Source organism: Vigna unguiculata, chromosome 9, assembly GCF_004118075.2.
Source record: "Vigna unguiculata cultivar IT97K-499-35 chromosome 9, ASM411807v1, whole genome shotgun sequence".
Lineage (NCBI taxonomy): Eukaryota > Viridiplantae > Streptophyta > Magnoliopsida > Fabales > Fabaceae > Vigna > Vigna unguiculata.
Window position 1 is genome coordinate 29,664,112 of NC_040287.1, and position 27,968 is coordinate 29,692,079.

The 27,968-nt window shown below is 32.3% G+C and overlaps 2 protein-coding genes and 3 long non-coding RNA genes across 5 annotated transcripts; all 5 read right to left on the reverse strand.

The window, feature by feature from the left end:
- Positions 1-4,251: 4,251 nt before the first annotated feature.
- LOC114163910 (cytochrome P450 714A1-like) lies at positions 4,252-8,882 on the reverse strand. The gene is made up of 5 exons (XM_028048297.1): positions 8,430-8,882; positions 7,082-7,308; positions 6,443-6,696; positions 5,544-5,925; positions 4,252-4,883 (listed from the first exon to the last, which is right to left on the reverse strand). Exons 1-5 carry the CDS (start codon positions 8,743-8,745, stop codon positions 4,458-4,460), a joined length of 1,605 nt encoding a protein of 534 aa, XP_027904098.1. The 5' UTR covers positions 8,746-8,882; the 3' UTR covers positions 4,252-4,457.
- A 6,720-nt stretch (positions 8,883-15,602) lies between these two features.
- Positions 15,603-20,779, reverse strand: LOC114163640. Its single transcript, XM_028047941.1, has 7 exons — positions 20,431-20,779; positions 19,782-20,256; positions 18,789-19,693; positions 17,487-18,707; positions 17,195-17,413; positions 16,263-17,123; positions 15,603-16,180 (listed from the first exon to the last, which is right to left on the reverse strand). Exons 1-7 carry the CDS (start codon positions 20,777-20,779, stop codon positions 15,603-15,605), a joined length of 4,608 nt encoding a protein of 1,535 aa, XP_027903742.1.
- A 1,354-nt stretch (positions 20,780-22,133) lies between these two features.
- On the reverse strand, positions 22,134-22,450 carry LOC114163914. Its single transcript, XR_003599447.1, has 3 exons — positions 22,417-22,450; positions 22,277-22,345; positions 22,134-22,189 (listed from the first exon to the last, which is right to left on the reverse strand). It is a non-coding gene; the product is annotated as an uncharacterized LOC114163914 (long non-coding RNA).
- Positions 22,451-23,446: 996 nt separating this feature from the next.
- LOC114163912 lies at positions 23,447-23,830 on the reverse strand. The gene is made up of 3 exons (XR_003599446.1): positions 23,797-23,830; positions 23,617-23,716; positions 23,447-23,538 (listed from the first exon to the last, which is right to left on the reverse strand). It is a non-coding gene; the product is annotated as an uncharacterized LOC114163912 (long non-coding RNA).
- Positions 23,831-24,600: 770 nt separating this feature from the next.
- On the reverse strand, positions 24,601-25,261 carry LOC114163915. Its single transcript, XR_003599448.1, has 3 exons — positions 25,222-25,261; positions 25,057-25,089; positions 24,601-24,677 (listed from the first exon to the last, which is right to left on the reverse strand). It is a non-coding gene; the product is annotated as an uncharacterized LOC114163915 (long non-coding RNA).
- Positions 25,262-27,968: the final 2,707 nt, after the last annotated feature.

Genomic DNA, 27,968 nt, shown 5'->3' on the forward strand with positions numbered 1-27,968 from the left:
GAAGGAACAAATCTAACGTGCATCAAATTTTTAATGTCCATCCAAGAGGCCACAGGTGGCTCTTGGTTAATTTTGTCCATACACCAAGAAAGGTCATAACTCATGTAAAAAGGTGAAACTAATTTGCCAACATCACCCAAAATCCAAGCATAAAATTTGGTAGCATAACACCTAGTAAAAATTGCCAAATGGGATCACCAAACAACATAAAAGCTCTCGGCCAAATAGGTTTTTGCCATGGAAAACACTTTTTCTTTTCAAAACTAGGTGCTTAAGATGATGAGAAGGATATTTTAGGGTGTCTTAGTTCCTTAAAAACTAGGTCAAAATCAATTTCAAGGAGCATACAACAATACAAGGCATAGATCTCATGCAATAGCTAAAATACTTAGAAACAAGAACAAGAAAACTCAAATAAGCATATGACAAGAGACTCAAACATAGCTAGGAACATTTTAAGAAGACTTTCAACATGTGAAGAAAAAAAAATTTTTGCATGGTAACAACTAGAATGCTCTCGGTTTTTAAGCAAGGAAAACCATACACTTTATATTCTCACTTCAAACAAGCACATACATCAAAAGATGAGTTTTTGGATACATAAACTCTTATGGAGTGGTAAGAAAATGTGCACACCACTTGAACAAGCCAAAATCGAGAGGTCTCCAAGCGAAGAAAGCCACCAAAACAAAGGTTAGCACAAGAAAAATACCATATTCAAGATAACTTGAGCTCTAGATACCAAATGATGAAGGATTATCTTGTTTCCTTTTAGATTTACGAATATGGTGAAGTTGTTTAAGAAAGCTTTTCGAAAATTCCCACTAGACATTAAGATAGTAAGCTATCTAAATGTGAAGGTTTATTTCTCAAGCTCATAAAAGGTAGGAGAGAGTTGGATTCAAGTTCAAGTAGCACACGGTTTTAACAAAACTTAGAGAACAAAAATGAAAGAAGAAACAAATAAAATGGAAAGCATAGAAGGTGGTGCAATGGAGGAAGCATGCCACTCATAGGAGGGGATCTAAGTCAACAAAACCCTAGAGATGAGTGAATGGTACCGCCACTTGCAAGCAAGATAAGGCAAAGGTGAGTTTCACTTCATGGAAGGAAAGCTCACGAAAATTTAGTGGTTGAAACACAAGGTTTATAACATCAAAATGATCAACCATTTTACAAGACAAGGAGCCCCCTTTAAATAGAAGTCCATAGGGGACCTTTAGCAAAAACACAAACATGAAAGGGATCAACTAGCAAACCCTAATTCCTAGGCTAGGAATGCCACAGGGCCAAAATGAGAGGCATTGATTGGTGGATGCATTTCCATGAGGATTTTAGGCCAAAAAGGGAAGGAGATCAAGTAGCTTTCAAAGGAATCATCCAAAATGGCAAAAGGAGACAAGGTACATGTCTACTTTTGCTTTTACTTTATGCTTTTTTGCTTTTCTCTCTCCTCCACATCATCCACATGCTCCAATCACCATGCGCCACCTAGCATGCTCTACTTTCTTTAATTACCTACAAAAACAAGACAAACAAAGATTAGCATTTTGGTTTAAGTTAAGCTAATCTTGGTCAAAGGTCAACTTTAGTCAAAGTCAACAAGTCAACCAAAATAAGTCAACTAAAAACCAACTTAACCTTGTGTTTGGATGGAGCATTTCAATAATGCTTAGAAATTGAAATGCTTTGTATTTGAATTGCTTGCAATTAAATTCCATTTATTTTTTAAATAATTCGTTTGGATAAGGAAATTAAAATACCTTACATTTCAATTTCTTGTTTGGAAAAAAAAATTGAATTTATTGTGAGATAAAATTTAATTTTAACAATATTTATTTTAGATTTAATTATGTTTTGAGTTCATGATAAATTTGGAAACTCAACGATCAAGAAGGGCCCGACGACACGAACGGGTCTGACGACCCGGACGAGCCCGACGACCTAGACGGGCCAACGACCTGGACGGGTCCGACGACTCGGACGGGCCTTCCAAACCGTCGGGTCTGTCATGGTCGTCGGGCTTGTCCAGATAGTTTGACCCGTCTGAGTCGTCGGGTCCATCTGTGTCGTTGGGACCGTCCATGTCGTCGGGTCCGTCTAGATCGTCGTGCTTGACAGTTTGGAAGGGTTCGTCCAGAATGTCGGGCCCGTCCAGGTTGTTGGACCCGAAGGTTTGGAAGGACCCGTTCGGGTCATCGGGCAGTCCGGGTCGTCAGGCCCATCTGGATCGCCGGGCCTGTTTGGGTCGTCAGACCCATATGGATTGTCGGGCCCGTTAAATCATTGGTCTTGTCCGGATAGTCCGTGTCGTCCGAGTCATCGGGCCATTCTGGGTCGTCGGACCCGTTCTGGTCGTAAGGCTCATTCGGGTCGTCAGGCCCGTTCGGGTCAACGGACGAGCCTATCTGGATCATCGAGCCCATTCAGGTCGTTGAACCCATCTGGGTCGTCGGGGCCATTTGGGTTGTCGAGCCCGTTTGGGTCGTCGGACCCGTCTGGATCGTCGAGTCCATTCGGGTTGTTGGACTCGTCTAGGTCGTCGGACCCGTCTAGGTCGTTGAGCCCATTCAGGTCGTCGGACCCGTTTGAATCGTCGGCCCCGTTTGTGTCATCAGGCCTACCAAAGAGTTTAGAATGTGAGGTTGAGTGAGAAAAATTTCAAATTTCACCTATTTTGAGGGTATTTGAATTTCTACTAATTTAGCTTATTGAAATCCCTCAAAAAAATGCTTGCATTTGAAATGCTTTTTAATTTCTGTATCCAAACAAAGCATTTCAATACAAAGCAATCTAAATTCTTCAAAAAAATGAATTACTTCATTAAAATACTCTATCCAAACACACTCTAAGGGAATTTAATCTAAAGTAATGGAAAACAAAGATAAAGGTGATGGAATAGAAGACTCTCCTCTAGACATTCTTCTAGTGATCCTTCTTGAGGGTGCTTCTATGGAGGTATCATGGTTGGTCACGCCTTCATCATAGTGTATGCACTGTTTTTTTGGTGTGAGAGGATTGAAGGGACTATATCATGAGATAAGGATTTAATTGGTCATGTGGATATGAATTAAAAAGTGATATAGGTTGGGAAAGCTAGGAAGGATATGAGATGGTTGCTAAGCTTGTGCATGGTTTTGATGCTTGGTATGTGTGAAACAGGTGCATTATTCATGAAAAAATGTTGTTTTTCGTATTTTCGCACAACAGGGATTGTCGGGCGTTGGCTACTTTCCGCCAAGCCCTGAGTCTCGGGTTTGGGTTCCACCGAGCAATGGTTTCCTACCGCCGAGCGTCGAGTCTTGGGTTTTGGTTCTCCTAGGCACCAAGCTCTAGTCGCCAGGCAACTACAATTTTTCTGGTCTGCGCAGTTTTCATAAAATTACGTTTCTCCTATTCGTTAACCGTCTGAGTTAAATGAATTTTTGACACCTGATTTATAATATGTTGTTCTTTAGTTTGAATCGTGTGTTCATAACAGAATTATATAGGAAATTTTTATCACCAATCCTTCCTTCTTCCTCAGCAATAATGCTGGTAATAAACTTGTTCATTGTAATGCAGTACCAATATTCAGTTGTGTTATCTCAACCTTCTCAAGGAATTATGGGCTCAATTGCAACCGCACTGAATTAATGAAAAATATTCCATTAGTTATTCCATACTTTTCCTTTTCTCCAATTTTGATTTTAATAGTTCGTAGGTTGAAATGGAAATTTGATGAACAGATAGTAAGCTACGCAAGTAAAATATGGTTAGAATTTTTCTCGTCTTATGACTCTTTTTTGCACATTTTGGCTTCTGAATTTGTTTAACTCTAATTCTTAAACGGAACATGTTAATAATTTGTGATGAGTTTTACTTGTTGGGACTGATGGTCCTAGAATGACAACATGCAGGCAGTGGTTTTAGTGACAATGAATAGGATAGCTAGTTGGCACTTCAATGGTGTGTCATAGTATTAAAAAGACATATGATGATGATTGTCCCCCACATAATAGTGTTTTCTATGTAAGATAAACTTCTTAAAATGAAAAATCATGAGATAAAAGAGATAAAATTTACCACTCTACTTTTCTAATATTTTATTGTGTGGACAATGATAATCGTACCATTCTGAAAATATGTAGAGAACTATTATAGTTTGTTAAAAACATTGATATTTTTTCCTTCACATTTTCTAATTTGTAAAAGCTTGTAATATTTTTTTATGAAAATATCAAATTCTTTTTTCCCACCAAAAAAGTTGGATAGCCACAAGTTTATGAATGATCACTATTCATAACAAGGAAATACAAAAACATCTAAAAGAAAAGGAATTAAGTCCAGAAGAAACTCTTGTATAACCTAAGCAATAGTTTTGTGTCTACATCAGAAAACACACATATGTCAAAGAAAACCCAAATGCTTGCAGGTTCACTAGAGTTTATTTATTGGTGTGATCAGCTATAAGCCTCTCAAATCTTCTGAATGATAATATCAACATCATATTCTGGTTCCACAAGCATTCTAAATGTTGGAGAATGCCTATAATTAGGAGACAGAGTGAAGCTAAACCTGGAGATGATCAGGGCTAGCACAACCTTCAATTCAACCATTGCCATGTTCTTTCCCAAGCACATACGAGGACCCAACCCAAATGGCACATAAGCTTGTGGATACTTGCAGGCCTTGGACACTCCCTCACTGAACCTTTCTGGTTTAAACTGATTAACATCTGCTCCCCAATTTTCAGGATCTCTGTGCAGGGTTGGGATCAGATTCCACAAACAAACACCCTTAGGAACATCCAGGTTTCCAATTTGGATATCTTCAAATGCTTCCCTTGACACAAAGGCTGCTGTCGGGTATAAACGTAGCACTTCTTGAATCACCATACCCAGCTGTTAACAGCCACCAACCACAGAGAAAATGGTTCATAAGTTCACCAAAATATGTGAAATCAAATGGGATTTGAGCCAAGGTAACTCCTTCCCTTAGGGATAGAGTATGCATACATGGAAGAAGAAAATGGTTATTTCACATAAAGGGAAATGGATGTTAAAAAATTTAGCATATCATTAAGGTTATGTTCAAATGTTGTCTTGTGTTTATCGATTTCTTGTTACACAATAAATAGGTGCATGGCAAAAAATAAGGCCAGGTATTAATAGTCTTTGTCTGATAGAAGTTAAAATATTGATATAAAAAATCACTGGAATCTATTCAATACTTGTTCATATCGAGAGAAATATAAAATTTAACATGATTTGTATATGAAAAAGCTCAATCTCCTTGCAGAGTATGACATGGTGCAGTTGATAGATATTAAGCATGTGATTATGAATTTTACCAAGTTTATGTGAAAGAACATGCATCTAATGAGAGAAATCAACTCCTTAATTTCAATACTTGTAAAAATGAATCTTTGACTTTTGGAAAGAAGATAACCCATGTTCACTCAGCTCAAAGAAATTATAAGTATGTAAAAATAAGGCAAGCAATTTCATAAAATTACGACATGCAAGACTAATTATATGGTTTCTGCAAACCAAAGGGTATACCGTTTTCAACAGAGGGAGAGATTCTGAATCTGGTATACCATTGGGGCAATGTTCAGCCACCTCAGCCCTTATACGAGACTGCCACTCTTGGTGCAAACCAAGAAACATCAAACACCAGCAGGCTGATACAGCAGTGGTTTCATGACCAGCAAAGTAAATGTTTTTGCAGTTATCCACAATGAACCGTTTAGAGAAGTCCTTCCCCAGACTCGGATCATTCGTGGCTGCTTCCAACAGTAACTGCATCAAATCCTTCTCTGATGCGGATGCCTCTGAGCATTCTCTCTTACGATTCTCCACTACATCCCATATCAGTGACTCTATCTCTTTCTCCAAATCCGCTATCTCATCTTTCTTCTTTGACCAGAATTTCAGTTTCTCACTGCCATTAATTAATAATCAATAAGCTTTTAAGCCACAATTATACTCACCATTCGTAGTGACTTTTTGATGTGCATGTATAAAGCTTTTAAGACATGCTCAAGGTTATATATAGATTATAGATAAAACATAATCAGCATTCTACGATGCTTTTTTATGTGTCACTCTTACAATTCTGCAGATCTATGTGTATGAAGAATTGTACTGTAAGATAGTAAAATTTTAAAGGGTAAAATGCGTTTTAGTTCTCAAATTTTGGTTCTAACGTTATAAAAATAGTGGTTTTGTTGGGTTTCCCATGTTTATAAAAATAGTGGTTTTGGTAGGTTTCCCATGTTTGAAATGCGTAACCTTGTACACTTTTGACATGACAAAAGAATAGGATCTACCACATTTTAGAAATACAAGAACCAAATTCACTGTTCTTAAAATGTAAGAACTAGAACTAATTTCTACCAAATCATTGAGTGACTTAAAACAGATTTGATCCCTTTTAGAATAATACAAGATTGGCATACCGAAGACCGCCGAGGCCAAAAATGAAGCCACTTTGCTTGAACATGACCTTCTGCATGCTTCTAAGCTTGGAGAAGACTTCCTTTCCCTTGGAATAAGAATGGCCAAAGCAAACCCTTGAAATAACATCAGCTGATAAACCTCTCAGATCTTTATCCACTTTAATTTCAGCTTTGCCACCTCCTTGACTCTCAATAGTTTGCTCCCATTTCAGTAGTAATGGTTGCGTTGACTCAATAATTAAGTCCACCATACCCTGCAATACATAGTCATGAACTTCATTGTCTTACCAACAATCATTTACTAACCACAAAATTAGTCCCAGAGCGAAAAGATTTAATTCATTAGTCCCACAAAATTACAGAAGTGGGATACTTTAGTCCTTCAATCATTTTGTCTCGCCTAAAATTTTATCCTAAAAACTTAATTCAGATGAATTAGAAAACTAAAGCATCTTCCATCTATAATAATTAAATAGTTAATTTTTCTTAGGAATTGATATCTCATATACTTTTGTAAGAACCAGTTGAACATTTATTATATCTTTTAGCTGAAAATATAAACTGAAAAAAAAAAAAAGAGTAAATAGACAAGGGGTGGTGGTATAAGGTATTGACAGATAGTTAAAAATTTATACATACCTTAACTTTGTCCATGAAGAATTCAGCTGCAACAAGTTTCCTCTGCTGTGACCAACTGATACCATTGGCTCTCATAATGCCATTGCCAAGCATAGGTTCAAGTTTTTTTGTTAAGTAAGTAGGCTTACCCAAAACCAAATTCATAAACCGATTCATTTCTGTTACTAGGTCCGGTTGAGTAATGTACAGGTGCTGCTTCATCCCTGTGGAGTAAGTGTACAGTCGACCTGCAAGACCAGATATTCATGTCTCCTGATTATTAACTGTTAGAATAGATGCACAATGCAAGCCCTTGTGTACAACTTGTGATCATAATACTATAATAATAGAGAGACTTATGTTAGTTTTTTTACATAGTCCCCATTTAGTTAACATCACATTTTTACTTTTGGATTCTCAACTAGCAGCAAGTGAAGAATCCTCTTGTTTTCTGCAAGACAAGACTGCAAGTGGTGAAATAAGGAAGGACATATTCTTTTTCTACTTTTTTTTTTCATCTAACACATAAAATGAAAATACTAAAATTATATGTAGATTAATTCAGAACATTTGTACAATGTTTAATCACAATGCTTAATTACTTAAAAAGATTGCAAATGATATATTCCTTCTCTTGGTGGCCATCATGTATCATTTTAAAGTGTCAAGATCATACTTACTTTAGGAAAATATCTGTTTTTTCTCTGTCATCTCACCACAATCCCAAATTGCTAAGTATGAACAGAATAAAGACTATGGTATGGAAGAAGGTTCAAAAAGACTGATGTCATATAAAGAACTCATCCAACTCAGTACCACCAAATGTATAAACACAGGGCCATTAAAGAATATAACAAGGCAAAAACTACAGAAACGTGATACCAGACCAAGTATTATTAAAACCAGTGCTCCAGCAGAAGTGCACAGTTAGGTACATAAGCACTTAGCTTGTGTGTAAAAATTAATAACCTGTATCTAAATATTGGTAGGCCAATTGTTCTATACAAAATACTTTTAGATCATTAAAACAGTGAATACATTTGTTTTTGAATACCTATTACAAGAAAGAGTAAGAAGATAAAATGAACCGAAAGAAAGTGTAAGAGTTTTTAAAGAAGTTACATGAAAAAGATTCTATGAAGGTGTAAGTCCATAAGTTAGTATATGAAAGAAACGACTATGTTTTTCTTGTATTTTCTTTGTTAACGAATATATTTGTTGAAAGAGGGTCCAAATCTAAAACCATGCAGAAATTTTAAACAGATTTCAAAGTGGCCAACATCATCAGCACCAGATTTGTTTACATATTATCTTGAGAAATGGTTAAGATTAATGAGCACCAAGTAGAAGGAGAGGAAGAGAAGAGTACCATATTGTTTCCTCCAGTGCTCAAAATAGGGGAAGAGAGTTGCAGTGTAGTCATGAGCCACATACTGATCAGAACCTTTGGAGGTTGAAATAGAAGCTTTGGCTAGGGTAGCAGCCTGAGCTTGAATTCTCTGCATATCAGACAGATTTCCATACAGAAAAGAAGGTGGAGGCCCTTTTATTCCTTGCATTTGAATCCTCTTTCTCACCCTTTGAGACTCAAGCCATAAACTTCCATACACATAGAGTATCCAGCTCAGAACCCCCACAACAGCAACTGAAAAAACCAGTTTCATGGCAACAAAAACCTCCTCCATCTCTACCTTCCTCTCTGCTGCTTTTTCCTTTCACTCTCGTGATTTAAATAGCACAAGCACACCCCCAGAGAGAGAGAGTGTGCTCAGCGCATAACATATTATATTATATATTAGTATGTCAATGAGCAAAAGCTGGTTATTTTGCCCTGTTGTGCAGTGTTGTTATATATAGAGAGAGAAGAAATGAAAAGTTGAAGTATTTAATATATTTTATAATTTATATATTTAAATAAGTTTATAACAATAAATATATTATTAATTAGAAGTTAAAGATAAATTGATAAAATAATAAATGATGATGTAGTTTTTCCTGCACATTTATTTTACTGTGATATGAGTTTCATTCCTCTCCACAAAATTCATCTTCACAAATATTTGTATATCACTTGAAATAAATCAGAGATATTCTCTTCCTCTCTTCCTATCAATGCATTTCTGGAAACAAACACATCTAATAAACATGGAGATGACGTCTCTGAAAGCATATAGATCCTTAAACATGGAGAAGAGGTTGGAAAAGAAGAGAGAGAGAAGTGACATAAGGATTCAGCACAGTAAAAGGTGATGAAAGATTCTATAATTGAGATTGGGTTATGAAATCCCTAGGTAAGTGTACAAAGAGGTGAAGGAGTAGGACTACGATAGGAGGAGCCAATGACATATGCTAAAGATTTATATATCTATGACAGGAACGAATGTATGTAATATGATGATACCATATCATATTATAGTGCATATTACGTATTATTTATTTACGTTAGAGAGTAAAAATAATATTTTAAAATTTATATAGTCATTATTTTTTTCTTTTTCTCCATGTTCATGCTCCTTTGAGCTTGAAAGCTAAAGAGAAACCGACTATGTTAAGTAGAGACATCCTTCCTTACCGTTATTTGTTTTTCTCACGATAAGATTTTGACGATTATTTTAGTTCAAGAATAAAAAATGATATATTTTGAAGAAGGCAAAATTATTTAATGTTGTTGCTGTGTTCTATGAGAAATACTGTCTTCTGATCATTTTTTGTGTGCCCAAATAAGAAGTCCTGCGCCTCTGGTCTCTTCATCAGTTGGTCACTTTGGCGGTCGAATAAATTAGTTTTGAGTTCTTCTAGTATTTTTTTTTTTTTTTCAGAGATTCTGCACCATAATAATATTTATTTTATATATTATTTTAGATTAAAGTTTGAATACCAAGATAGAATTTATTTGGAAAATTTAATATATTTGTTTTCTTTTTAATTTAACAGCCTTAATTTTCTTTACGTATTAATCAAGTCTTAATTATGTTTAGTATATGAAATGGTATAACTAATTAAACATCAATATAAATATTATTTAATATATTAAAAAAAATATTAGAGTTAGATTAAATAAATTATATTTGTTTATCTTTAAAATTTAAAAATTAAGAAAAAATAAATATATTTTAATTTTACGTTAAGAATTAAAAATTAAAAATGTGTTTAATCTTTTCATTTTTTACTATTTGTTATGATTTTCTTACAAAATTATTTAATATGTTCCGTTATTTTTCTTTTATTATTATTGTCCGGTACGTTTTATAGGAGTGGCAGACATTATTTTTTTTCTTGTTTGCTTGATCAAGAGCAGATTCAATACATAATTTCAGAAGTACCATTCATATTATGTCTCGTCCCTGATTTTCACATTGAAAGATCGTTTTCACATATGGGTTAGTGTATATTTTTAATATATAAATTAAAATTTTAATTGTTTAGATTGATTCATAAATCTTGTTATGCTTTAAATTCTTTTTATTTCTCATTTTCCTCTTCAAAGACTTTAAATTATATATCATTTTTTTCCATCAACTAAACGAAACAATTTAGAACATAGTAGAATTTAGAACAATTTAACCTAACTGTATTTTATTAATTACATCTGTGTATTGATATAGATAAAGATGATTCAATTGTACTCTTATAAATTTAAATCTATTCACATATATTATATACTGTAGTTATTAAAAAATAATAATGATATCTCAATGTTCTATTGATTGAAATTAGAGTTTTCAAATGATAGAAAATGTATTAAAATTGTTTTCTTCATTGGATTCTTCCTTAAGTTGCATTGGCACAAACAAAAGAAACTTTTAATGAAAATCAATGGTGGAAGCTTGTGATTACAATGTGGTGCACTCTTCAAGAGACTTCACAGGCCCTTCAACTTGTATTCATTGAGTGGTCATTTTCAAGTGTGGATTATACAGTTGTGAAGATTCCATCACTCATAACACTGGATACCTCGTCCAGGGTTCTCATATTCATTTTCCAAAAAATTAGGTAGAAACAAACACGGGTTTTTTATATTGGTTTTAAGAGTAGTTTTATATTGGTTTCTAAGTTTTTCTGAGTCCAAATTGTTAGGTTTTCTTTTAGTCCTATCTATTATAATGTGTGAAAGTCACGTTTAACAAGTTTCAATCAGAAAAATTATTAGTGGATCATATGTTCACATTATTAATGGATCACAAGACAGATTATTATTAAGGATAAGCATTGTTTGTCTATTAAATTATTAGTGCTTAACACGGAGGACTTGCATCTTCTATCATTTGTAGAGTTTAATACCTATCAAACAATACAAAATCATTGTTTACATGACTTTCAAAATGACAATTGTAATGGATGACCGAACAATTATAATTAAATGGTGAACTTAACTAGCCATTCTTTTTTTTTTCTTTTTTTCATGTGCATTATTAATATATTTTATATAAGATTTAACAAGTTTGAAAGGAAATGCACAACAAATGAAAACTAATATATATATATATATATATATATATATATATTATATTATATTACGGAATGTTAGTTTAATAACCGTGTAGTTAGCATATTCCTTTCAGCTTTAAAGTTATAGAGAAACAGACCTACTCTATGTAGAGAGATCCTTCCTTACCTTTATTTTATTTTAGAAAATTATGTTTTGATAAAATTTATTTATAAATTTGACAAAAATTTATAAATAAAATTAAAATAGATTAATTTTTTTATTTTTTAATTAAAATAAAATAATAAAATAGTTTTTTATTTAAATTATAATTTATTAAAATTTATTAAAGAAAACTTAGCTAAACTATATTTTCTTTTTATTTTATTTTCTATATGAGATTTTTGTGGATTACTTTATATTGAAGAATAAAGAATGATATGTTTCCCAGAAGGTAAAATTATTTAATGAACTGAATCAGAACTTTTTTGGCTAAAACTAGCATAAGACCCGTGCGTACGCACGGGTCGTGTTTTTGTTTTTAAAAGTTTTTTTTAGAAAACAGATTTAATATTATTATCAATAAATCAATAATTTAATTTAAAAGTTATAAATGTTTTAATTATGAATTTTAAAATATTCAAACAACAAATTCATCTGACGATTATGTAATTATACATTTACGTATAATTAATTATTGATATATATTATGTGTTATATGTTATGTGTTTTTGAGTAATTTGGAATAATTTATTTGTGATGATATAGATAGTTATTTTATTTGAATTATGAAATGTCAGTTTAATTTTCTTAGAAATTTAATTACAGAATGTTGTTTATGATAATAAATTTAGAGTTTTGGTGAAGATTAAAGAGTAAAAAACAGGTGTTAATTTATTTGTTTTGGATTTTCTTGTTAGATTTAAAAGTTATTTTTTAAAAAGAAATTAATATTTATATTTACATGGTTATAAACAATATGTAATAATTATATTCCTTAAATAAATATAATTTTGAAATAATTTCCTACAATTAATTACAGCTATATATTAGTGTTGTTATATTTGTAATATTATTCTCTTATTGATTTATTAATTTGACAATTGATTTGAATTAAAGGTCAATGTCGGTTAATTGTTTTATGTTTTGGTATTTTGGTTTCTTGTTTAACCTAGCAGTACATTATTAAAGTGGTATGGTAAAGGTTTTTACTACTAATTTAATATCATTAAAATAAATGTAATATATCTCTCAGAATACGAAAAGATGGCGGCAAAACCAACTTATTACATGTCTTGTCGTGGGGATATTTTTTGCACGTTGATTGGTTTCGTCAGGGGGTTTTATTTCATTCAGTCGTTACGTTTTGTGGCTTTAAATGGTAAGTTGGATCAGTGTGCGTGTGTTTGGTCAGAAAGAAGAAAGAAAGCATCATCCCTGTCTTTGGTAAGAAACGAAGAAAGAAACCATTATCCCTGTCGCAGTTGCAGCAGCCTCCAAACGTTAAAATGTCTTCATCAAGGGCCATCAGCTTCACAAACTTTTACCAAAACTCAGTGACGGTGATGGAGCCCGCAGAGGTTGGTGCATTATTTTGTTCGTTTATTTAAAATTTCGTTTTTTGGATAGGAATACCTAGGTTCTGGCGTAAAGTTAATATTTTTTTGTACGATGGTGTTGTGGTTGAAGTATTTCTACAAATTTGTCTTCAAAGTTTTCATTTTTATGAATGCTTCTGCTTTCGTATATGTTAGGAATGTCTGGAGTTCGAAGTTGGTTTTTATGAGCAATGGGGTAAAAGGCTACTGCTGGGGACCAACTTCTTTAGCGATCCGAAAGGAAATACAATAAATATAGAGTTTGAGGATGGTCTTTTGGGTCAGAGACAGTTTCGTGGTGTCCAGAGCATTCGGTCTTTTTATAACGTCAACGATGTTTATTATGTGTGTACTGTTTACTGTGGAGACCGGTTTTTTCGTATAAGGCTTTTTGATTTGGACTGGACGGAGTTTGACTACCCTGGTACAGCAAAGACTTCTCTTGGATGTAACCCTTTGTCCTCAATAAGGTTTTTCCAAGCGTTTAGGGTGTAGTTTATCCCAGCCACGGTATGCAATATTAATCCATTGTTATTACATTTACAGTTGCATTTGTATGGCATTGATTCTAATATAGTTCATGTGTTGATTGTTGTCTTAGATGTTGATTACTGTCCCAGATTACTTCCAAATATTCTGTCGGGATAAACTTGCGTTTAATTACGCGATCAAGTTGTATGATCCCCTGTCCAAGATGTTTGAAATATATGTCGATACAGATGAGTCTTTGAGGATGGTTCTGTTTGGTTTTAGTAGGTACATTCCATATTATGGGTTGACTGGTCCGTGTTACTTACATTTAAACTATGTAGGAAACAATGTATTTCTTCATAGGATATTCTCGGCTGAAGGAGTAGAAATGAATTATAACAGAGATTCGGGCAGTGCTGCAAACACCCAAGTTCCAGTTGCTGCTCCTGATTTTGAGAAAGTATTAACCAATTATGATGTTAAAGCATCTTCTTTGGTAAGACAGATATGTATAATCCTGGTTTCATACTTGAATTCATATCTATCATGCATTAACATGTTTTTTTCGAATGTAGTATCTGGATTCCAAATTTGCAAAAGAATGCTTGATCAAGGGCCGCAAGAGCTACAGACTGACGAATGACCAATCTGAATTCTGGGACTGTAAGATACGTTGGACGGGCAGAAGTTCGTATGAGTGTTACTTGACCTGTGGTTGGAAGAAGTTTTGCAAAGAAAACGGACTGGCTGCTGGTGATCGGATAAAATTTGTTGTGGAGGATGAAGAAAAGGGTGTAATCCATATATTGAAGAATTAGCTTATTGTAATGTTTTGAATATTTTGTCTGTCAAAGTATTACGTACATCCTACAAACACTTAGTTTAAGTTTCTTTTTTATGAATTTTGGAATATATAGTTTAAGTTTATGTTAGATATTTAGTATATCAACATTAATGTATTTTGGAATGTTGATATAAAACTGCTTATTTATATTGACTATTATATTGACTATATCTACTTAATGATAAATATGTACATGTCTCTTGGGATTACTATACCAAGTTTCAACTTTCGTTATCTACATTTTTTGATTAAGTTTAAAATTTAAATTAATATAAATTGAAATTAGCGAAAACTTGGAATAAATGTAAAGTATTATTACCAAATATGAAATGATTTTATAATTAATAAAAGTATATTTAAACCGTAGTATTCTTATTGGTAATATAATTTTATAAATAACATTATTTACTTTTATAACTGTTACTCATAAATAACATAAATAACAATATAACTCTTACTCTAATATTACGTTAATAAAAAAACAAAATAATTTCTATATTCGTTTGTATATAATATTACTTATTTATGTTAAAAAAGTAAATTTTATAAATAAATTTAATGTCCATAATTTGATGTATTTAATATAGTATGGATAGTTGTTAATAAATGAACACCGATCTTCATTTGCATCAACATATTTGATTAATAATGTTAGACATCTGGGAGGTGCGTTTGATAATTATGGTACTGTGTATAGTTAAATATTCAGTATTACTTGGGCTGCTCGTATGACGTTGCAAGGTCTTGTTGGGGTTCAAAACATGATTAAACTGACAATTGTGGGAGGTTAACTACATATTTAAGGTGGTGTGTCAAGTAAGAGATTCAATATCAATTGGGCTAATTATATGGCTGCAAGACAATATTATAAGGAATTGCTATATGAACCTAGCAGTTATTTAAGAATATTATCTGCGCATATAATTAATTCTTGTTTTCTTGTTGGTCAATGGCAGTTTGCATATTTAATGCACTATGGCCAATACGAATTTACCATAATGTAATTGTCAGTTCAGACATGATAAATGCAAGGGACAACATCAAAGTACCACATATTCATTTATTACTGCAAGTTATTATGACAAAAAACTTATACATTACGCCAACACATCATATTTAAGAATATCAGTTAAGCATTCTTACTCTGTAACTACTCCACGTATGCATGGCTAGCCAAAAAAAGATCAGGTATGTAATCGTTCATTACACATTGTTGAAAACTTCTTTAAAAACTACATTTGTGGTAGCAGTCAAAGGCTTATTCTCGGTGTCATGGATTAAAATCTTTAATCCAGACTTGCTTTTAACTCTGGAAGCTGCAACATATAACTGACCATGACTAAAAACTGGTGTAGGCAGATACAATCCAACACAATCTAAAGACTGACCTTGAGATTTGTTTATGGTCATAGCATAAGATAGCATGATTGGGAATTGTCTTCTAATCATCTTGAATGGCCATGGTGACTGAGATGGAGACATAGACATACGCGGGATGTAAACTTCTCTTCCTTTGTTTTTCCCAGTTATAATTTTTGCACTAATTACATGCTTTGCTAGTCTGGTAACTACTAATCTACTTCCATTACAGAGACCTTCAGATTGATCTAAATTTCTCAAAAGCATTATTGGTGTGCCAACTTTGCGTTTTATACTATGATTTGGTAATCCCGATGTTCTCAATGAATTTAAAAATTCTGGTGTAATACCGTCATATACATCAACGTCCATGGTATCTGATGTATCAATACAGTCTGCGCTGAGGTACTCTTTAACTTCACCTAAATTTGATCAATAACAGTTGTTAGACTTATATAATATGACAAATGTATGAAAAAATGATAAGTATAAGTTAAGCATCACCTGGAATAGAATCCAGAACAGATTTATTGATTTCATCCACTGTTTCAATTCGACTGGCTAGAATAGCTCGTGATATCAAAAACATCTCATCATTGAATTTTTGGTGTAGTTGTGGATAAGTGCTATTGATTATAGCTTGGATAGGGTCTTTGAAGTTTTTTATTAGAAATTCTGGAGGGATTTCTATATCTACTAAGCCGTCATTAGGTTCATTCAGTGAACCATCACCAATTTTTATTATCCAGGAAGAAAACTCTTCAATTTCAGCAACAGTAGAGCTGTGCAATCCCTGCTGTAACAGTCGTATGTTTTTGGTCAAGTTTAGAATCTGGCAATGCTCCCAAAGATAGGATGAGTTGATTGTTACATGAACAATATCAGACCTGCTTCCTCGAGGGATAACAAGAAGAATTTGTCTAAAATCCCCTCCAAATACTATTACTTTGCCACCAAAAATGAAATCTGATTTGTTGTGTTCTTTCATGATATCTTTTAAAGTTCGATCTAGTGCCTCAAAACAAAACTTGTGTGCCATTGGTGCTTCATCCCAAATTATGAGGTTTGCCAATTTCATTAAATCTGATAGTTCACTACCTTTTGTAATGTTGCAGACAGAGTGTTCAAGTGTTGGAACTGGAATTTTAAATTTTGAATGAGCTGTTCTACCTCCAAGCAATAACAAAGACGCTATACCACTTGATGCAACTGTTAGAACTATTTTTCCTTCAGAACGAAGAGCAGAAGATAATGTATTCCACATAAATGTTTTTCCAGTTCCTCCATATCCATATAAAAAGAACATGCCCCCTTTTTCATCATGCACCGCATTTATAATCTTTTGGAAAATATGTCTTTGTTCATCTGCATATTAATAATAATTTAGATAAATAGCAATGACTTGTGTTGCAAAAATATTAGGAATAAAAACTTACCTGTCATACTCCTAAAATTTGTTTCAAAGATACATAGTTCATCATCCTTGTTATAATCAAGTTCAGCATACACTAATCGGTTGCCACAGTAATTTACTGCAAAATCATTAGGATAAGGCATGGAGGGAAATTCCTTTAATGATCTCCTATTGTTCTGTAAAAGCTTCTCAATTTCAATCAAAGTCAAATTTTTCAGTAGTTCAAAATTCAGGTTGAGGGCTGCAACAAATAACATGAGTTAACATAGTTTCATATCCAAAATTGACATTAATATTGTTAAAAACTATTTCACTTGGATTTCGTGCAATAATTCTTTCATTATATAGAATTCCATCAGAAAGCATTTCCCATGTTTTCTTCCAAACCTCCTCAGGTTTGTTGATACTATTTGACATGAGCATAGTTACGAATAATCTCCTCAAGAAGTTTCCAGATCCCCATTCATTGGCTTCCTTGATAGCTTCGATGTATTCTCTATCATCTGCCAAAAATCCAGAAGCTTCACATGCTTCTCTAAATGTAGGATAAGTTATGCTTTCAACAGTTCGCAAATCTATATAGGATATTGGACCTTTAACAATTGTTAGCATCCTTCTTAGGTAGAAAAGTTCACCAGTTGCAGGGGGAACCCAAATAAGTCTTCCAATGGTATTTCCTTTTTTCCTTGGTTTCCAACACCTTTGATTCTTATTATACACATACTTAGTAACAAATTGTGGATATGTTAGTTCCCTTGCATCTGAATATTTCTTGTTGCACTCCATCCAACTGGTGAACATGGACTCCCTAACTGTCGGTTTTGCCATGATATCATCAATGTCATCATCATCCTTGAAGTACACAGATTGCTCGCCTGGTAGATGAAAAAAAAATCGTTCAACAGCTGGATTTCTTCCATGAATTGGAAATGAAAATATTCTCCAACATGCTTCGCATGGAGAAATATATCTACAATCAATATATTGTTTGATTTCATCCCTTGGAATATCAGTTGAAAAACCTTGGTTCTCATTAGAAACAATGGCAGCAGTAATTCTATCATAACCCTTATTGATGTACTTAAATAAGTACTTGATTGAATTAGAACGGTTGCACCATTCTACATTGACATGAGCCTGATATTTGACTAATATTGTAGGATTGTAAGGAACCACAAATCGATTGTCTAGTGCAATATCATTCTTCACAATGCTAACACCATTGTTTCTTCTGCGATAATGAGGAAAACCATCTTCTGAAATTGTTGTAGTATCTTCAAATTTCTTTGGATAAAATCGAGAACATGATCCATTTTTCATGCATGGAGATGATATCTTAGAGATTCCACATGGGCCGTGAATCATATGTTCTTTTACGCAGTTATACAATTCTGTATCTTCTTTGGCACATGGTATTTCAACTGAGATTACTTTGTCAATATCCATGGCTGTCGGGTACTTGCTTGATGGATGCAAAAATAACAACAAATGAGCATGTGGCAAACCACGTTTCTGGAATTCAATACTATACATGTCTGCAATCATACATCACTTACATGATTAGCATAATCAATTAAATGAAACAAATAAATAGTAAGTATATGAAGTATACAGACATGCTATGACCCTTCCCAATATGTTCTTCTTTGTTAAATCTGACAATAGTTGGTCAAATTTGATTCTGAAAACTCTTGCAATGATATCTGGCCTATCTGAAGGACTTAATTTTAAAGGGTTCAATATTCTACAAATCTCTGGCCATTTTGGATTGCAAGTAAAAGTTACAAAAAGATCTGGGAATCCTACATGACCACATATTGCCATCCCATCAAAATATAATTGATCCATAAATCTCCTACCACCGACAAAGCTAGATGGAAGCACAAAACGTTTTCCTTTTTGTGAAGCTTCTGTGTAGCTCTCATTGGTTGGTTGGCAGAGGTTACTATATTTGTCAACCCTCAGCTTGGACTGATTGTTTCTGATGAATGATAGTCTTTCAGACTCAATCATTGTATATCCATCTACAACAAATTGTTGGAATAATCTTCTCGATCTAAGAATGGTCATTGGCTCACATTGTCGGGTTTGAATTCTGAAACAAAACCATTCCCTAATTGTTAAGCGGTTACGTTTGAGTGCCAAAGAATCACGATGACTAATATCATGCCTATATCCATCTTCACCATAGGGAAACAGCAGCGGATACTGATATCCCAAGTAGCTTGTGTGCAACTCGTTTATTCTTTGTAATTTTCCTGTTCTGCTTTCCATAATAATATCCCTAGGAGATGCAGTGTCAACATCTCCTACTATTAATGCAGCAACCTCTGAAACGGTGGGGATGTTGTATATACGTCCATCGTTATGCCTATCAGCAATAAGTTTCAATTTAAAATCATGACATGGCTGCTCCGCATATTTGTCCCTTGCCATACGAAAAGATTTAGCATGGACATTGTACTTATCTAGCATGTTTGTTAATGTTCTAACAATTTCAGCATCAATATCATTGTTGTTCCTACATTCATATATGGCAATTGTTTGAGCAGATCAATACAAACATGCTACATAATATAATAACAATTGTTTAGACGAATGAATTGTACCTTAGAGATTGAATTCTGTTGTGTATCTCGTTTTCAGTATCATAAATATATAATTGAGCAAACTTTGGCTGTTGTCCAATTGGTGGAAGAAGACTACCAATTCTGTGGCATGATTGTCCTTGGATTCTCAAATTTTGTGGACCACCTCCATTGTTGTATTTATTGTCAATTTTTGCTCCAGGTGATGTAAATGCAAACATCATGTTGTATGTTCTGATATTCTTCTGATAAGTTCTGCTCTGTTTTGAATCTGATTGAAATAAAAGTTGACTTAGCTCATCCGGGGGTTTTTTAAACATTGGCAATTCAACTTTTCCATTTGAGCAACATAGCTGAAAGTTCGGATTAATCATATGATGAGATTTGCCAATGCGTTCTTGATACCACATATATGCATTGCAATGCTGACAAACATATATCGGATCTCCTATATCTGCATACAATTTGGAAATTAATATAATTATTAGTTGAAGTTCTCATATATCATAACAATTATGTTGATAAAAAACTTCGTAGATTACTTATCTTGCATTAGTCTCCATGCTTTGATGGTTCCTATCATCTACTTCATCAATGACTGCGTAATTAATTATGATCAACATATCAGTAATAATGATGAACTGTTAATTTCATTTCAAAATAAAATTACCTTCTACTATTTGACCAAGCGATTCAGACTCATCTGAATATGATTCTAGTTCATGAACATCTTCCAATACAAATGATTGACTTGGTATATTCCCTTGACTTATGTTAGTCACATTATTCACAGTGCCTTCAAACTTGTGAAGCAAACTTTGAGGCTTCTTTCGTGAGCCTGTAACATTTCTTTGAACATTCCTGAATCTAATATCAGAAGATCCAACTTGTGATTCCATATGCAACGTATCTTGATTAACATAATAAGTTGTTACATCTGCTAATGGGGTACAATCTGGCATTTTGTTTTCAACGCGCTTCTGATTTTTGTATGTAGCTTTCATCCTCTTCTCCTGCATTATGAGTTTTCTTTTTATTCTTGCTCTTGAACTGCAGATTCTATTTTCATCGGCCATCATTCTACATTAAACACAACACAGAATGATAATTATTTGGGAAATAACAACATTTGCATAATATATAAAGGTTATACTTGAAGATCATAGAAAAACTTCTACACGAAATTTTGAAAACATTACAGATATAGTTCATAATACTGGTTTGTGAACAGATAAATGAAACAATTCCAATTAATGAGTAATAATAGTAAGCTATGCTTTAACTATTTAGAACAGACTTGATTTACCAAATTCTCATCTACTTAACAATTAAAGGTTGTCTTAACATAATCTAATCTAAAGATTTTCGTAGTTGCATGATGCTGAATAGATGACTTGTGAAATTTTTACCGCCAAAATGAGCACCACTATAAAGTCATGTCAATGCGAAGCATGATTTGGGGTTCTTAAATGCAAGTCTTTTCATCCTAATGTGTCTAATCTGCCAGCTTTATGCAATTACATTTCATTATATTATATATAATATTGTACATGCACATTGCTCTTACACATTGCTTGTAGCGCAGGAAACAATTATCAAATGTACTGCTTTAATAGAATACAATATCGTACCATCAACATTAACTATTGCACGTTTTTGGCTTTAATAAATGCGGGTTTGATGATTGCTTGAATGAATTATGATATCCTACTGCTCTATAAACTTGAACGTATCTTTATTAAATGCATGTCTAATCAATCCAGATAATATGTTATAAAAAATATATGAAAATGTTAAACTGAATGCATAGGTTCGAATGTAACAAAATGAACATGTATCAACGCGTATCATGGTAGTATACTTAAAAGAATATTAATAACACGTTGTGATGGTAGTCTTCCTTAATTCTCATTATGGTAGTATACTTAAAACAATGCATAAAATGTTGAATTCTGACTATAAATACATAAACCTCTGGACGGTTACAATTTTTTTTTATAATAGACCTTAGTGTTTGATATTAATATACAAAAAGTGTTCAAACTTTGTTCAACGTAAGCACAACCAAAACTCTTTAAAATACCAAAGAAGGTTTCCCCAGTACAATTTATCAAAACAGGATAGACGAATGCATCCTTTGAAGGAGCCAAAACATTTCTAAGGAAACTAACATAAAGTCTTAAGCAACATTAATTACAATAATTTCCATAGCTTTCATAAATTAAATATCATTTCTCCTTCTTGATAATCTTCATTGTCTTTGTAGCTGACAATTGGGCTAATGGCAGGTCCTCCAAAAGATCAAAATCCATGAAATTTTCTGGAATATACTGCATGTCTTCATTGTCACTGGTAGTGCAAAGATCTTTTTTGGGCGTCACACATAAAACAACATCCGGATCAAGATCAGCAGTCCTAGAAAGGCACATCTGCAATGAATCATATGTTTAGTCAAATTACATCTTTAAACTGTCCAGTAAAATTAAGACACTAAATCTATCTACTTATATACTTACTAATGAACTATCAGTATCAGCAGATAAGTCGCATGCTGCATTATCACCACATTCAGCAAGTTCCAATGCCTGCAAAATTTAACATTTAAAATTATAAATTTTGATTACACCACAAATCAGACCTACTTTAAAATACTTACTAAAGAACTCCCAGTATGAGTATGGACATCAGATTCATTGGCACTCGTACGTTTCCCAACCTCAATTGCCTACATAACTCAATATACATTAAAACATACAATACATGAAAATGGGAATTAATAAAACCAACCAATTTAATAAGTACTTACTATGGACTTGTCCTTACGAAGCTCTGATTGATCAGAACAATTTTCCTTAGCTTCAACAATTCCCATTACCTGCAAAATTTGATTTCTTTAGTTCCATCTCAAAATACATCACATAATCAGTACACAAAGATTAAAATAACGACCTCAGTTTGTCCAAGAAGACTACTAATGTGTCCTATGATTTCACGATCAGTTGAAACTCTCATTACTGAAGCAGGTCGGTTATTTCCTTGTGGCTTGACCTTGAACGCCAAAGTACAACCCAAAAGAACGTCTAGATCCTGTGGAAAACACTTAGGATCCTCTTCACCATCCTAATATATTTTAAAAAACAAAGATGAAATCAAATGAGTATTATTATGCCATTATTATATTACTAATGGAAAAGAAAAAATATACAACCTTGATCATTTTCTTTCGCAAGTCACCAGCAGAAAGACCAATTAAATTGATGCAGTCTTGGTCCCAAAGCATGAAGTTAGCAACCTTTTTTCCATCAGTCACTTGAATTTCAAGCTTGTACCTGAAAACATATATTTAATCATAAATAAGATGCTTGAATCTGAAAACATATATTCAATCACAAATAACATAATTTGACAATACAACTATTACTAACCTCATTTTTGGATACTCATTATAACCATCACAATTCAAACACTTAAAAGAACCAACTTCATATGTTCTTTTTGCGCATAAGTTACAAACCAAGTAACTCCATCCATCATTTCCTAAGTTAAATTTAAGTGTATGTGCAACAGTAACACATGAAATCTCCTACAACAATAAAAGAAGGGTTAATAATAACAAAAATCGATTATAGAAGTATACAAAATCGAAACTACCTCTATCACAGTCAGGATCTGTGAAACAATCTTAACAACAGTTTTATACATAAACCTATCAACATGACTAATCTGGGAAGATCCACTATATTGGCTTCCCTCCTCGAAAATTTCATGAGCAGTAGTTCTACACAATAAACATTAGTTAGTACTTATGAAATACAAAGAGTTATAGAATAACATAGTCGTTATATAAAACTATTACTTTGAAAATTCCTTCCTAAATTCAATCAGTTCTGATATATCATCTCCCATAAACAACTTCGATCCATTCCAACAATTAGACAATGACACCGGCCATGGACCTATATACAAAATAATTTAAATAAATTTCCATTTAACTTAGACTAATCAATATAACAAACATCTCGAAATACAATGAAACCTGAGGCAGCCTTTATCTTTGCCTGAGTAAGAATAATAGCCGGATAAGGTGTTTCACGACTTTCCCTCCAATAACTAACCAAACGCAAACAATATGAATCCCAAAGAGTACAACAGATTGACGCACCACTACAATATACAAAAAAAAAACAAATTCAAAACACCATTAAAATGAAATAATCAACTTAATCTGTGACATTCAAAACACCATTACAATTCAAAACAAACAATTGAACCTCAAGTCCTTTAGGTCAAACACAACATTTTTGGAACTTGGTTTCTCCTCCACATTATCCACGACACCAATGACATCTAAAATGGAAAAACAAAACAGTAAGTAAAGACAACAAAAAAATAGAAAACAAATATAAATCAAGGAGAAAAACTTACCAACCAACAAATCTGCAGAATAGTTTCCATCAATGATATCCTTTATACTCTTGAACTTCCAAACTTTTGCAGGAATACTGGCAATTGGTTGTCGTCGTACAGATGTTGCTCCAATAAACAATAGCTTATAAGGGTGGTCGCAAACTCTATATTGAGCTCTGTTGTTGAGAATTTTGAAGTTATGCATTATATAACTTTCTCCTTCCTTTAGTTTGTCTTCCCATGTAGCAATGTCTTCCTTCTTAATCATAGCAGGGATAACATCACCCTGACCACCATAACCATCCATAACCATCAAATACATACACATACAAAATACACTGATACAATGACAATACAATCATACATTACCTTTTGATCTGTCAGAATCATCTCCATATTTCGTTTTGAATCCCATGACTCAACAAACCACAGATCCACAATTCGGACAACAAGTTTCAAAGTCTCCCTTTTTCCATCAATATCCTTGATCATATCAAATTTCCTTGCCATCTAATACATAAAAATAACAGGTCAACTGCTTTACAGGAAAAAAAAACAATACAACTTAAAAATAACAAAAACACATGAACCAAAAAGAAGAGGAACATAAAATCAAAGTTGTACGAAGAACAACAAAAAAAAACGAAGAACAACCAAAAAAAACGAAGAACAACAAAAAAAAACGATAAAAAAATAAATACAACGAAAATAAAAAGACGAACAAAAAAATTTATAACTTAAATGACTCTTGGTACGAAGAAGAAGAAAGATGAAGAAGAACAAAGAACATGCAATGAACTCCAAGAAGAACAAAAAATAAAGCAAAAATGTCTTAGAACAAAGCGAACGTAAGAAAAAAAATAAAAAAAAAAGGAAGAAGGAAGCTTACGTTGGTATGAAGAACTAAAATGCTTCTGCAAACCTTCAACAACAAAAAAAAAATATCAAATAAACAGCAGAAGAAGAAGAAAGCAGAAGAAAGCATAAGAAGAAAAAGAAGAAGAAGCAACCATCAACAAACAAAAAAAAAAGCCAAAAAAAAATTATAACTTACGTCGGTATGAACAACAAAACAGGTTCTGCAAACCTTGAACAACAATAATCACAAAGATATATAAATAAACTGGAGAAGAAGACGAAAGCAGAAGAAAACAAAAGAAGAAGAAGAAGAAGAAGAAGAAGAAGAAGAAACAAACATCAACCAACGAAAATAAACAACCAAAAAAAAATTGAAACTTACGTTGCTATGAAGAAGAAGAAAGAAGATCCAATGAAGTGTTGAAGAAGAAGAAAAAAGTAGTACAATATGTTTCTGAACAAACCTAACGCAAGAACAAAAATTCAAATACCTCCGCCAAATGCAATGCCTTCATGCAGAAGCTTCGGTCTGTCAGCAACCATCAATCAACAATTAATGCTTCAGCTGAAAAAAAAATTATCCAAAAGACGAAAATACCCTCCATTTCAGACACGTGTCAGTTAATTAAGATGTCCAATTCAGTAATTTACCTATACTAAAGATTTCTTAGATATATAGTAGAAGGAAGTCTATTACCCTACTCTTCTGTTCTATTCCTCAATTGATTACTTTGACTTCGGTCAAATAAATTTATAGTTTCAAGTTCTTTAGGTATTTGCTTCTCAGAGTTTCTGCACCACAATAATATTTATTTTATATTTTACTTTAGGTTTAAGTTTAAATACGAAATAAGAATTCATACTTAAAAATAATAAATTTTAATTTTTAAATATTTTTTAATTTAATAATATTAATTTTTTATATTAACCGGTGTTTCATACTAATATTTAATAAGTTTAAATAATTTAAATGTAAATATAAAAAATTATATAATACATAAAAAATTATCAAAATTGAATTAAAAATATTATATTTATACATTTTTAAAATTGAAAATCAAGAATAAAAATGAATTTCACTTTTCATATATTTAATCCTTTTAGTTTTTTACCATTTGTTTTTTACAGCTTATTGTTTAATATGTTTTGTTATTATTTTCCTTTTTTTCTGTTATTGTCCAAATATGATAGATACTTTTTGTAGGAGTGTCAAATCATTTTTCCCCTTTATTTAAAGCAGATTCAATACATAATTTCTGAAGTACCATTCATGTTATTTCTTGACCATAAATTTAAGCATTTAATTCAACTTCTATCCACCTATTAATTGCTTGGACCATTTTAAAATGATAAATGAAAAAAATTCAAGTTATATTTTATATATAAATTAGAATTTTAATGATTTAGATCAATTTTATAAATCCTGTTATGTTTTTAATTTTTTTATTTTTCTCTTCAGAGACTTTAATTTTTTTTCATTTTTTTCATCAATTAAATTTAGAAGATAGAAGATAGTAGAGTTAGAATAATTTAACCTAACTATATTTTATTAATTATATCTAATTATGTGTATTGATATAGACGAATCAATTGTACACTTATAAATTTAAATCAACTCACATATATTGTACTTATCTAAAAATAACAATGATATCTCAATGTTCTATTGATTGGAAATTAAAGTTTTGGGATGAAATTTTGATATTTTCAATGATAGAAAATGCATTAAAATTGTGTTTTCTTCATTGGAATCTTCCTTTAAGAATTTATGCATTGGAACAAACAAAAGAAACCTTTAATGAAAATCAATGGTGGAAGCTTGTGATTACAATGTGGTGCACTCTTCAAGAGACTTCACAGGCCCTTCAACTTGTATTCATTGAGTGGTCATTTTCAAGTGTGGATTATACAGTTGTGAAGATTCCATCACTCATAACACTGGATACCTCGTCCAGGGTTCTCATATTCATTTTCCAAAAGATTATATATATATATATATATATATATATATATATATATATATATATGTATTATATTGGTTAGTTTTTAATGTAAAAATCCATTTTCTTAAACTTCAGCATAGTAGTTTTCTGATTGATCTATACTAGAGTGAATTGAATGTATCTTGTATCTGTTTTTTTTAAAGAATAAAAGGAGTTCATTTAAGATTTTTTCTTTGAATATTAAACTTTTATATTTGGTTCTGACTATTTTTATAAAGTATAATGATATTTTGATCATTCTTGTTTTTAATATATTATTTCAATCATTTTTAGATCATCACACTATTATAATAAATCAAAATAAATAATCTAAAAATGATTAAAATGATAGATTAAAAGTAGATAAAAAAAGTGAATTAAAATATCATTAACCTTTTTATAAATTTACCGTATAGTGACTGTTTACAAAGTCGTGAATTCGATTTTCGATGAAAAAAAGTCCTGCTATTGTGATTTGTGATTTGTGTTGGACTTTTTATATTAGTAATTCATTAGCTTTTTTTCTTACACAATTCTTTATATAGTTACAGGAGCTATTTTTTTATTGAGTATTTTCAAAAAATTAGTTTTAGATAATCAACCTTCTCGGTCCAATATTTTTGGAAAATAAATATTAACAAGGAATTGTTGGCTCAAATGCAACTACACTGAATTAATGAAAAGCATTCAATTAGTTGTTATTCCATACAATTCCTTTTCTCCAATTTTCGTTTTAATAATTCGTAGGTTGAAATGGAAATTTGATTAATAGATAGTAAGCTACACCAGTAAAATCTGGTTAGATTGTTTCTTGTCTTATAAATATTTTTTGCATATTTTGGCTTCTGAATTTGTTTAGACTCTAATTCTCAAACTCACATGGTTAACAATTTGTGATGAGTTTTACTTGTTGGACTGATGTTCCTTTTCTTGACATGAATCTCAGGTAAGAATGGCAAGT

Bases quoted from the DNA above. Each gene is read 5' to 3' on its own strand.
- LOC114163910 (XM_028048297.1), bottom strand. From the start codon at position 8,745: ATGGAGGAGGTTTTTGTTGCCATGAAACTGGTTTTTTCAGTTGCTGTT. The intron at 7,309-8,429 runs GTACTCTTCTCT...CTGGTCTTGCAG, and splicing joins GCACTGGAGGAAACAATATG to GTCGACTGTACACTTACTCC. The intron at 6,697-7,081 runs GTATGTATAAAT...TATGTATTGCAG, and splicing joins TCTTCATGGACAAAGTTAAG to GGTATGGTGGACTTAATTAT.
- LOC114163640 (XM_028047941.1), bottom strand. From the start codon at position 20,779: ATGCAGGAGAAGAGGATGAAAGCTACATACAAAAATCAGAAGCGCGTT. The intron at 19,694-19,781 runs GTACAATTCATT...ATATGAATGTAG, and splicing joins AACAGAATTCAATCTCTAAG to GAACAACAATGATATTGATG. The intron at 17,124-17,194 runs GTAAGTTTTTAT...ATTAATATGCAG, and splicing joins AAATTTTAGGAGTATGACAG to ATGAACAAAGACATATTTTC.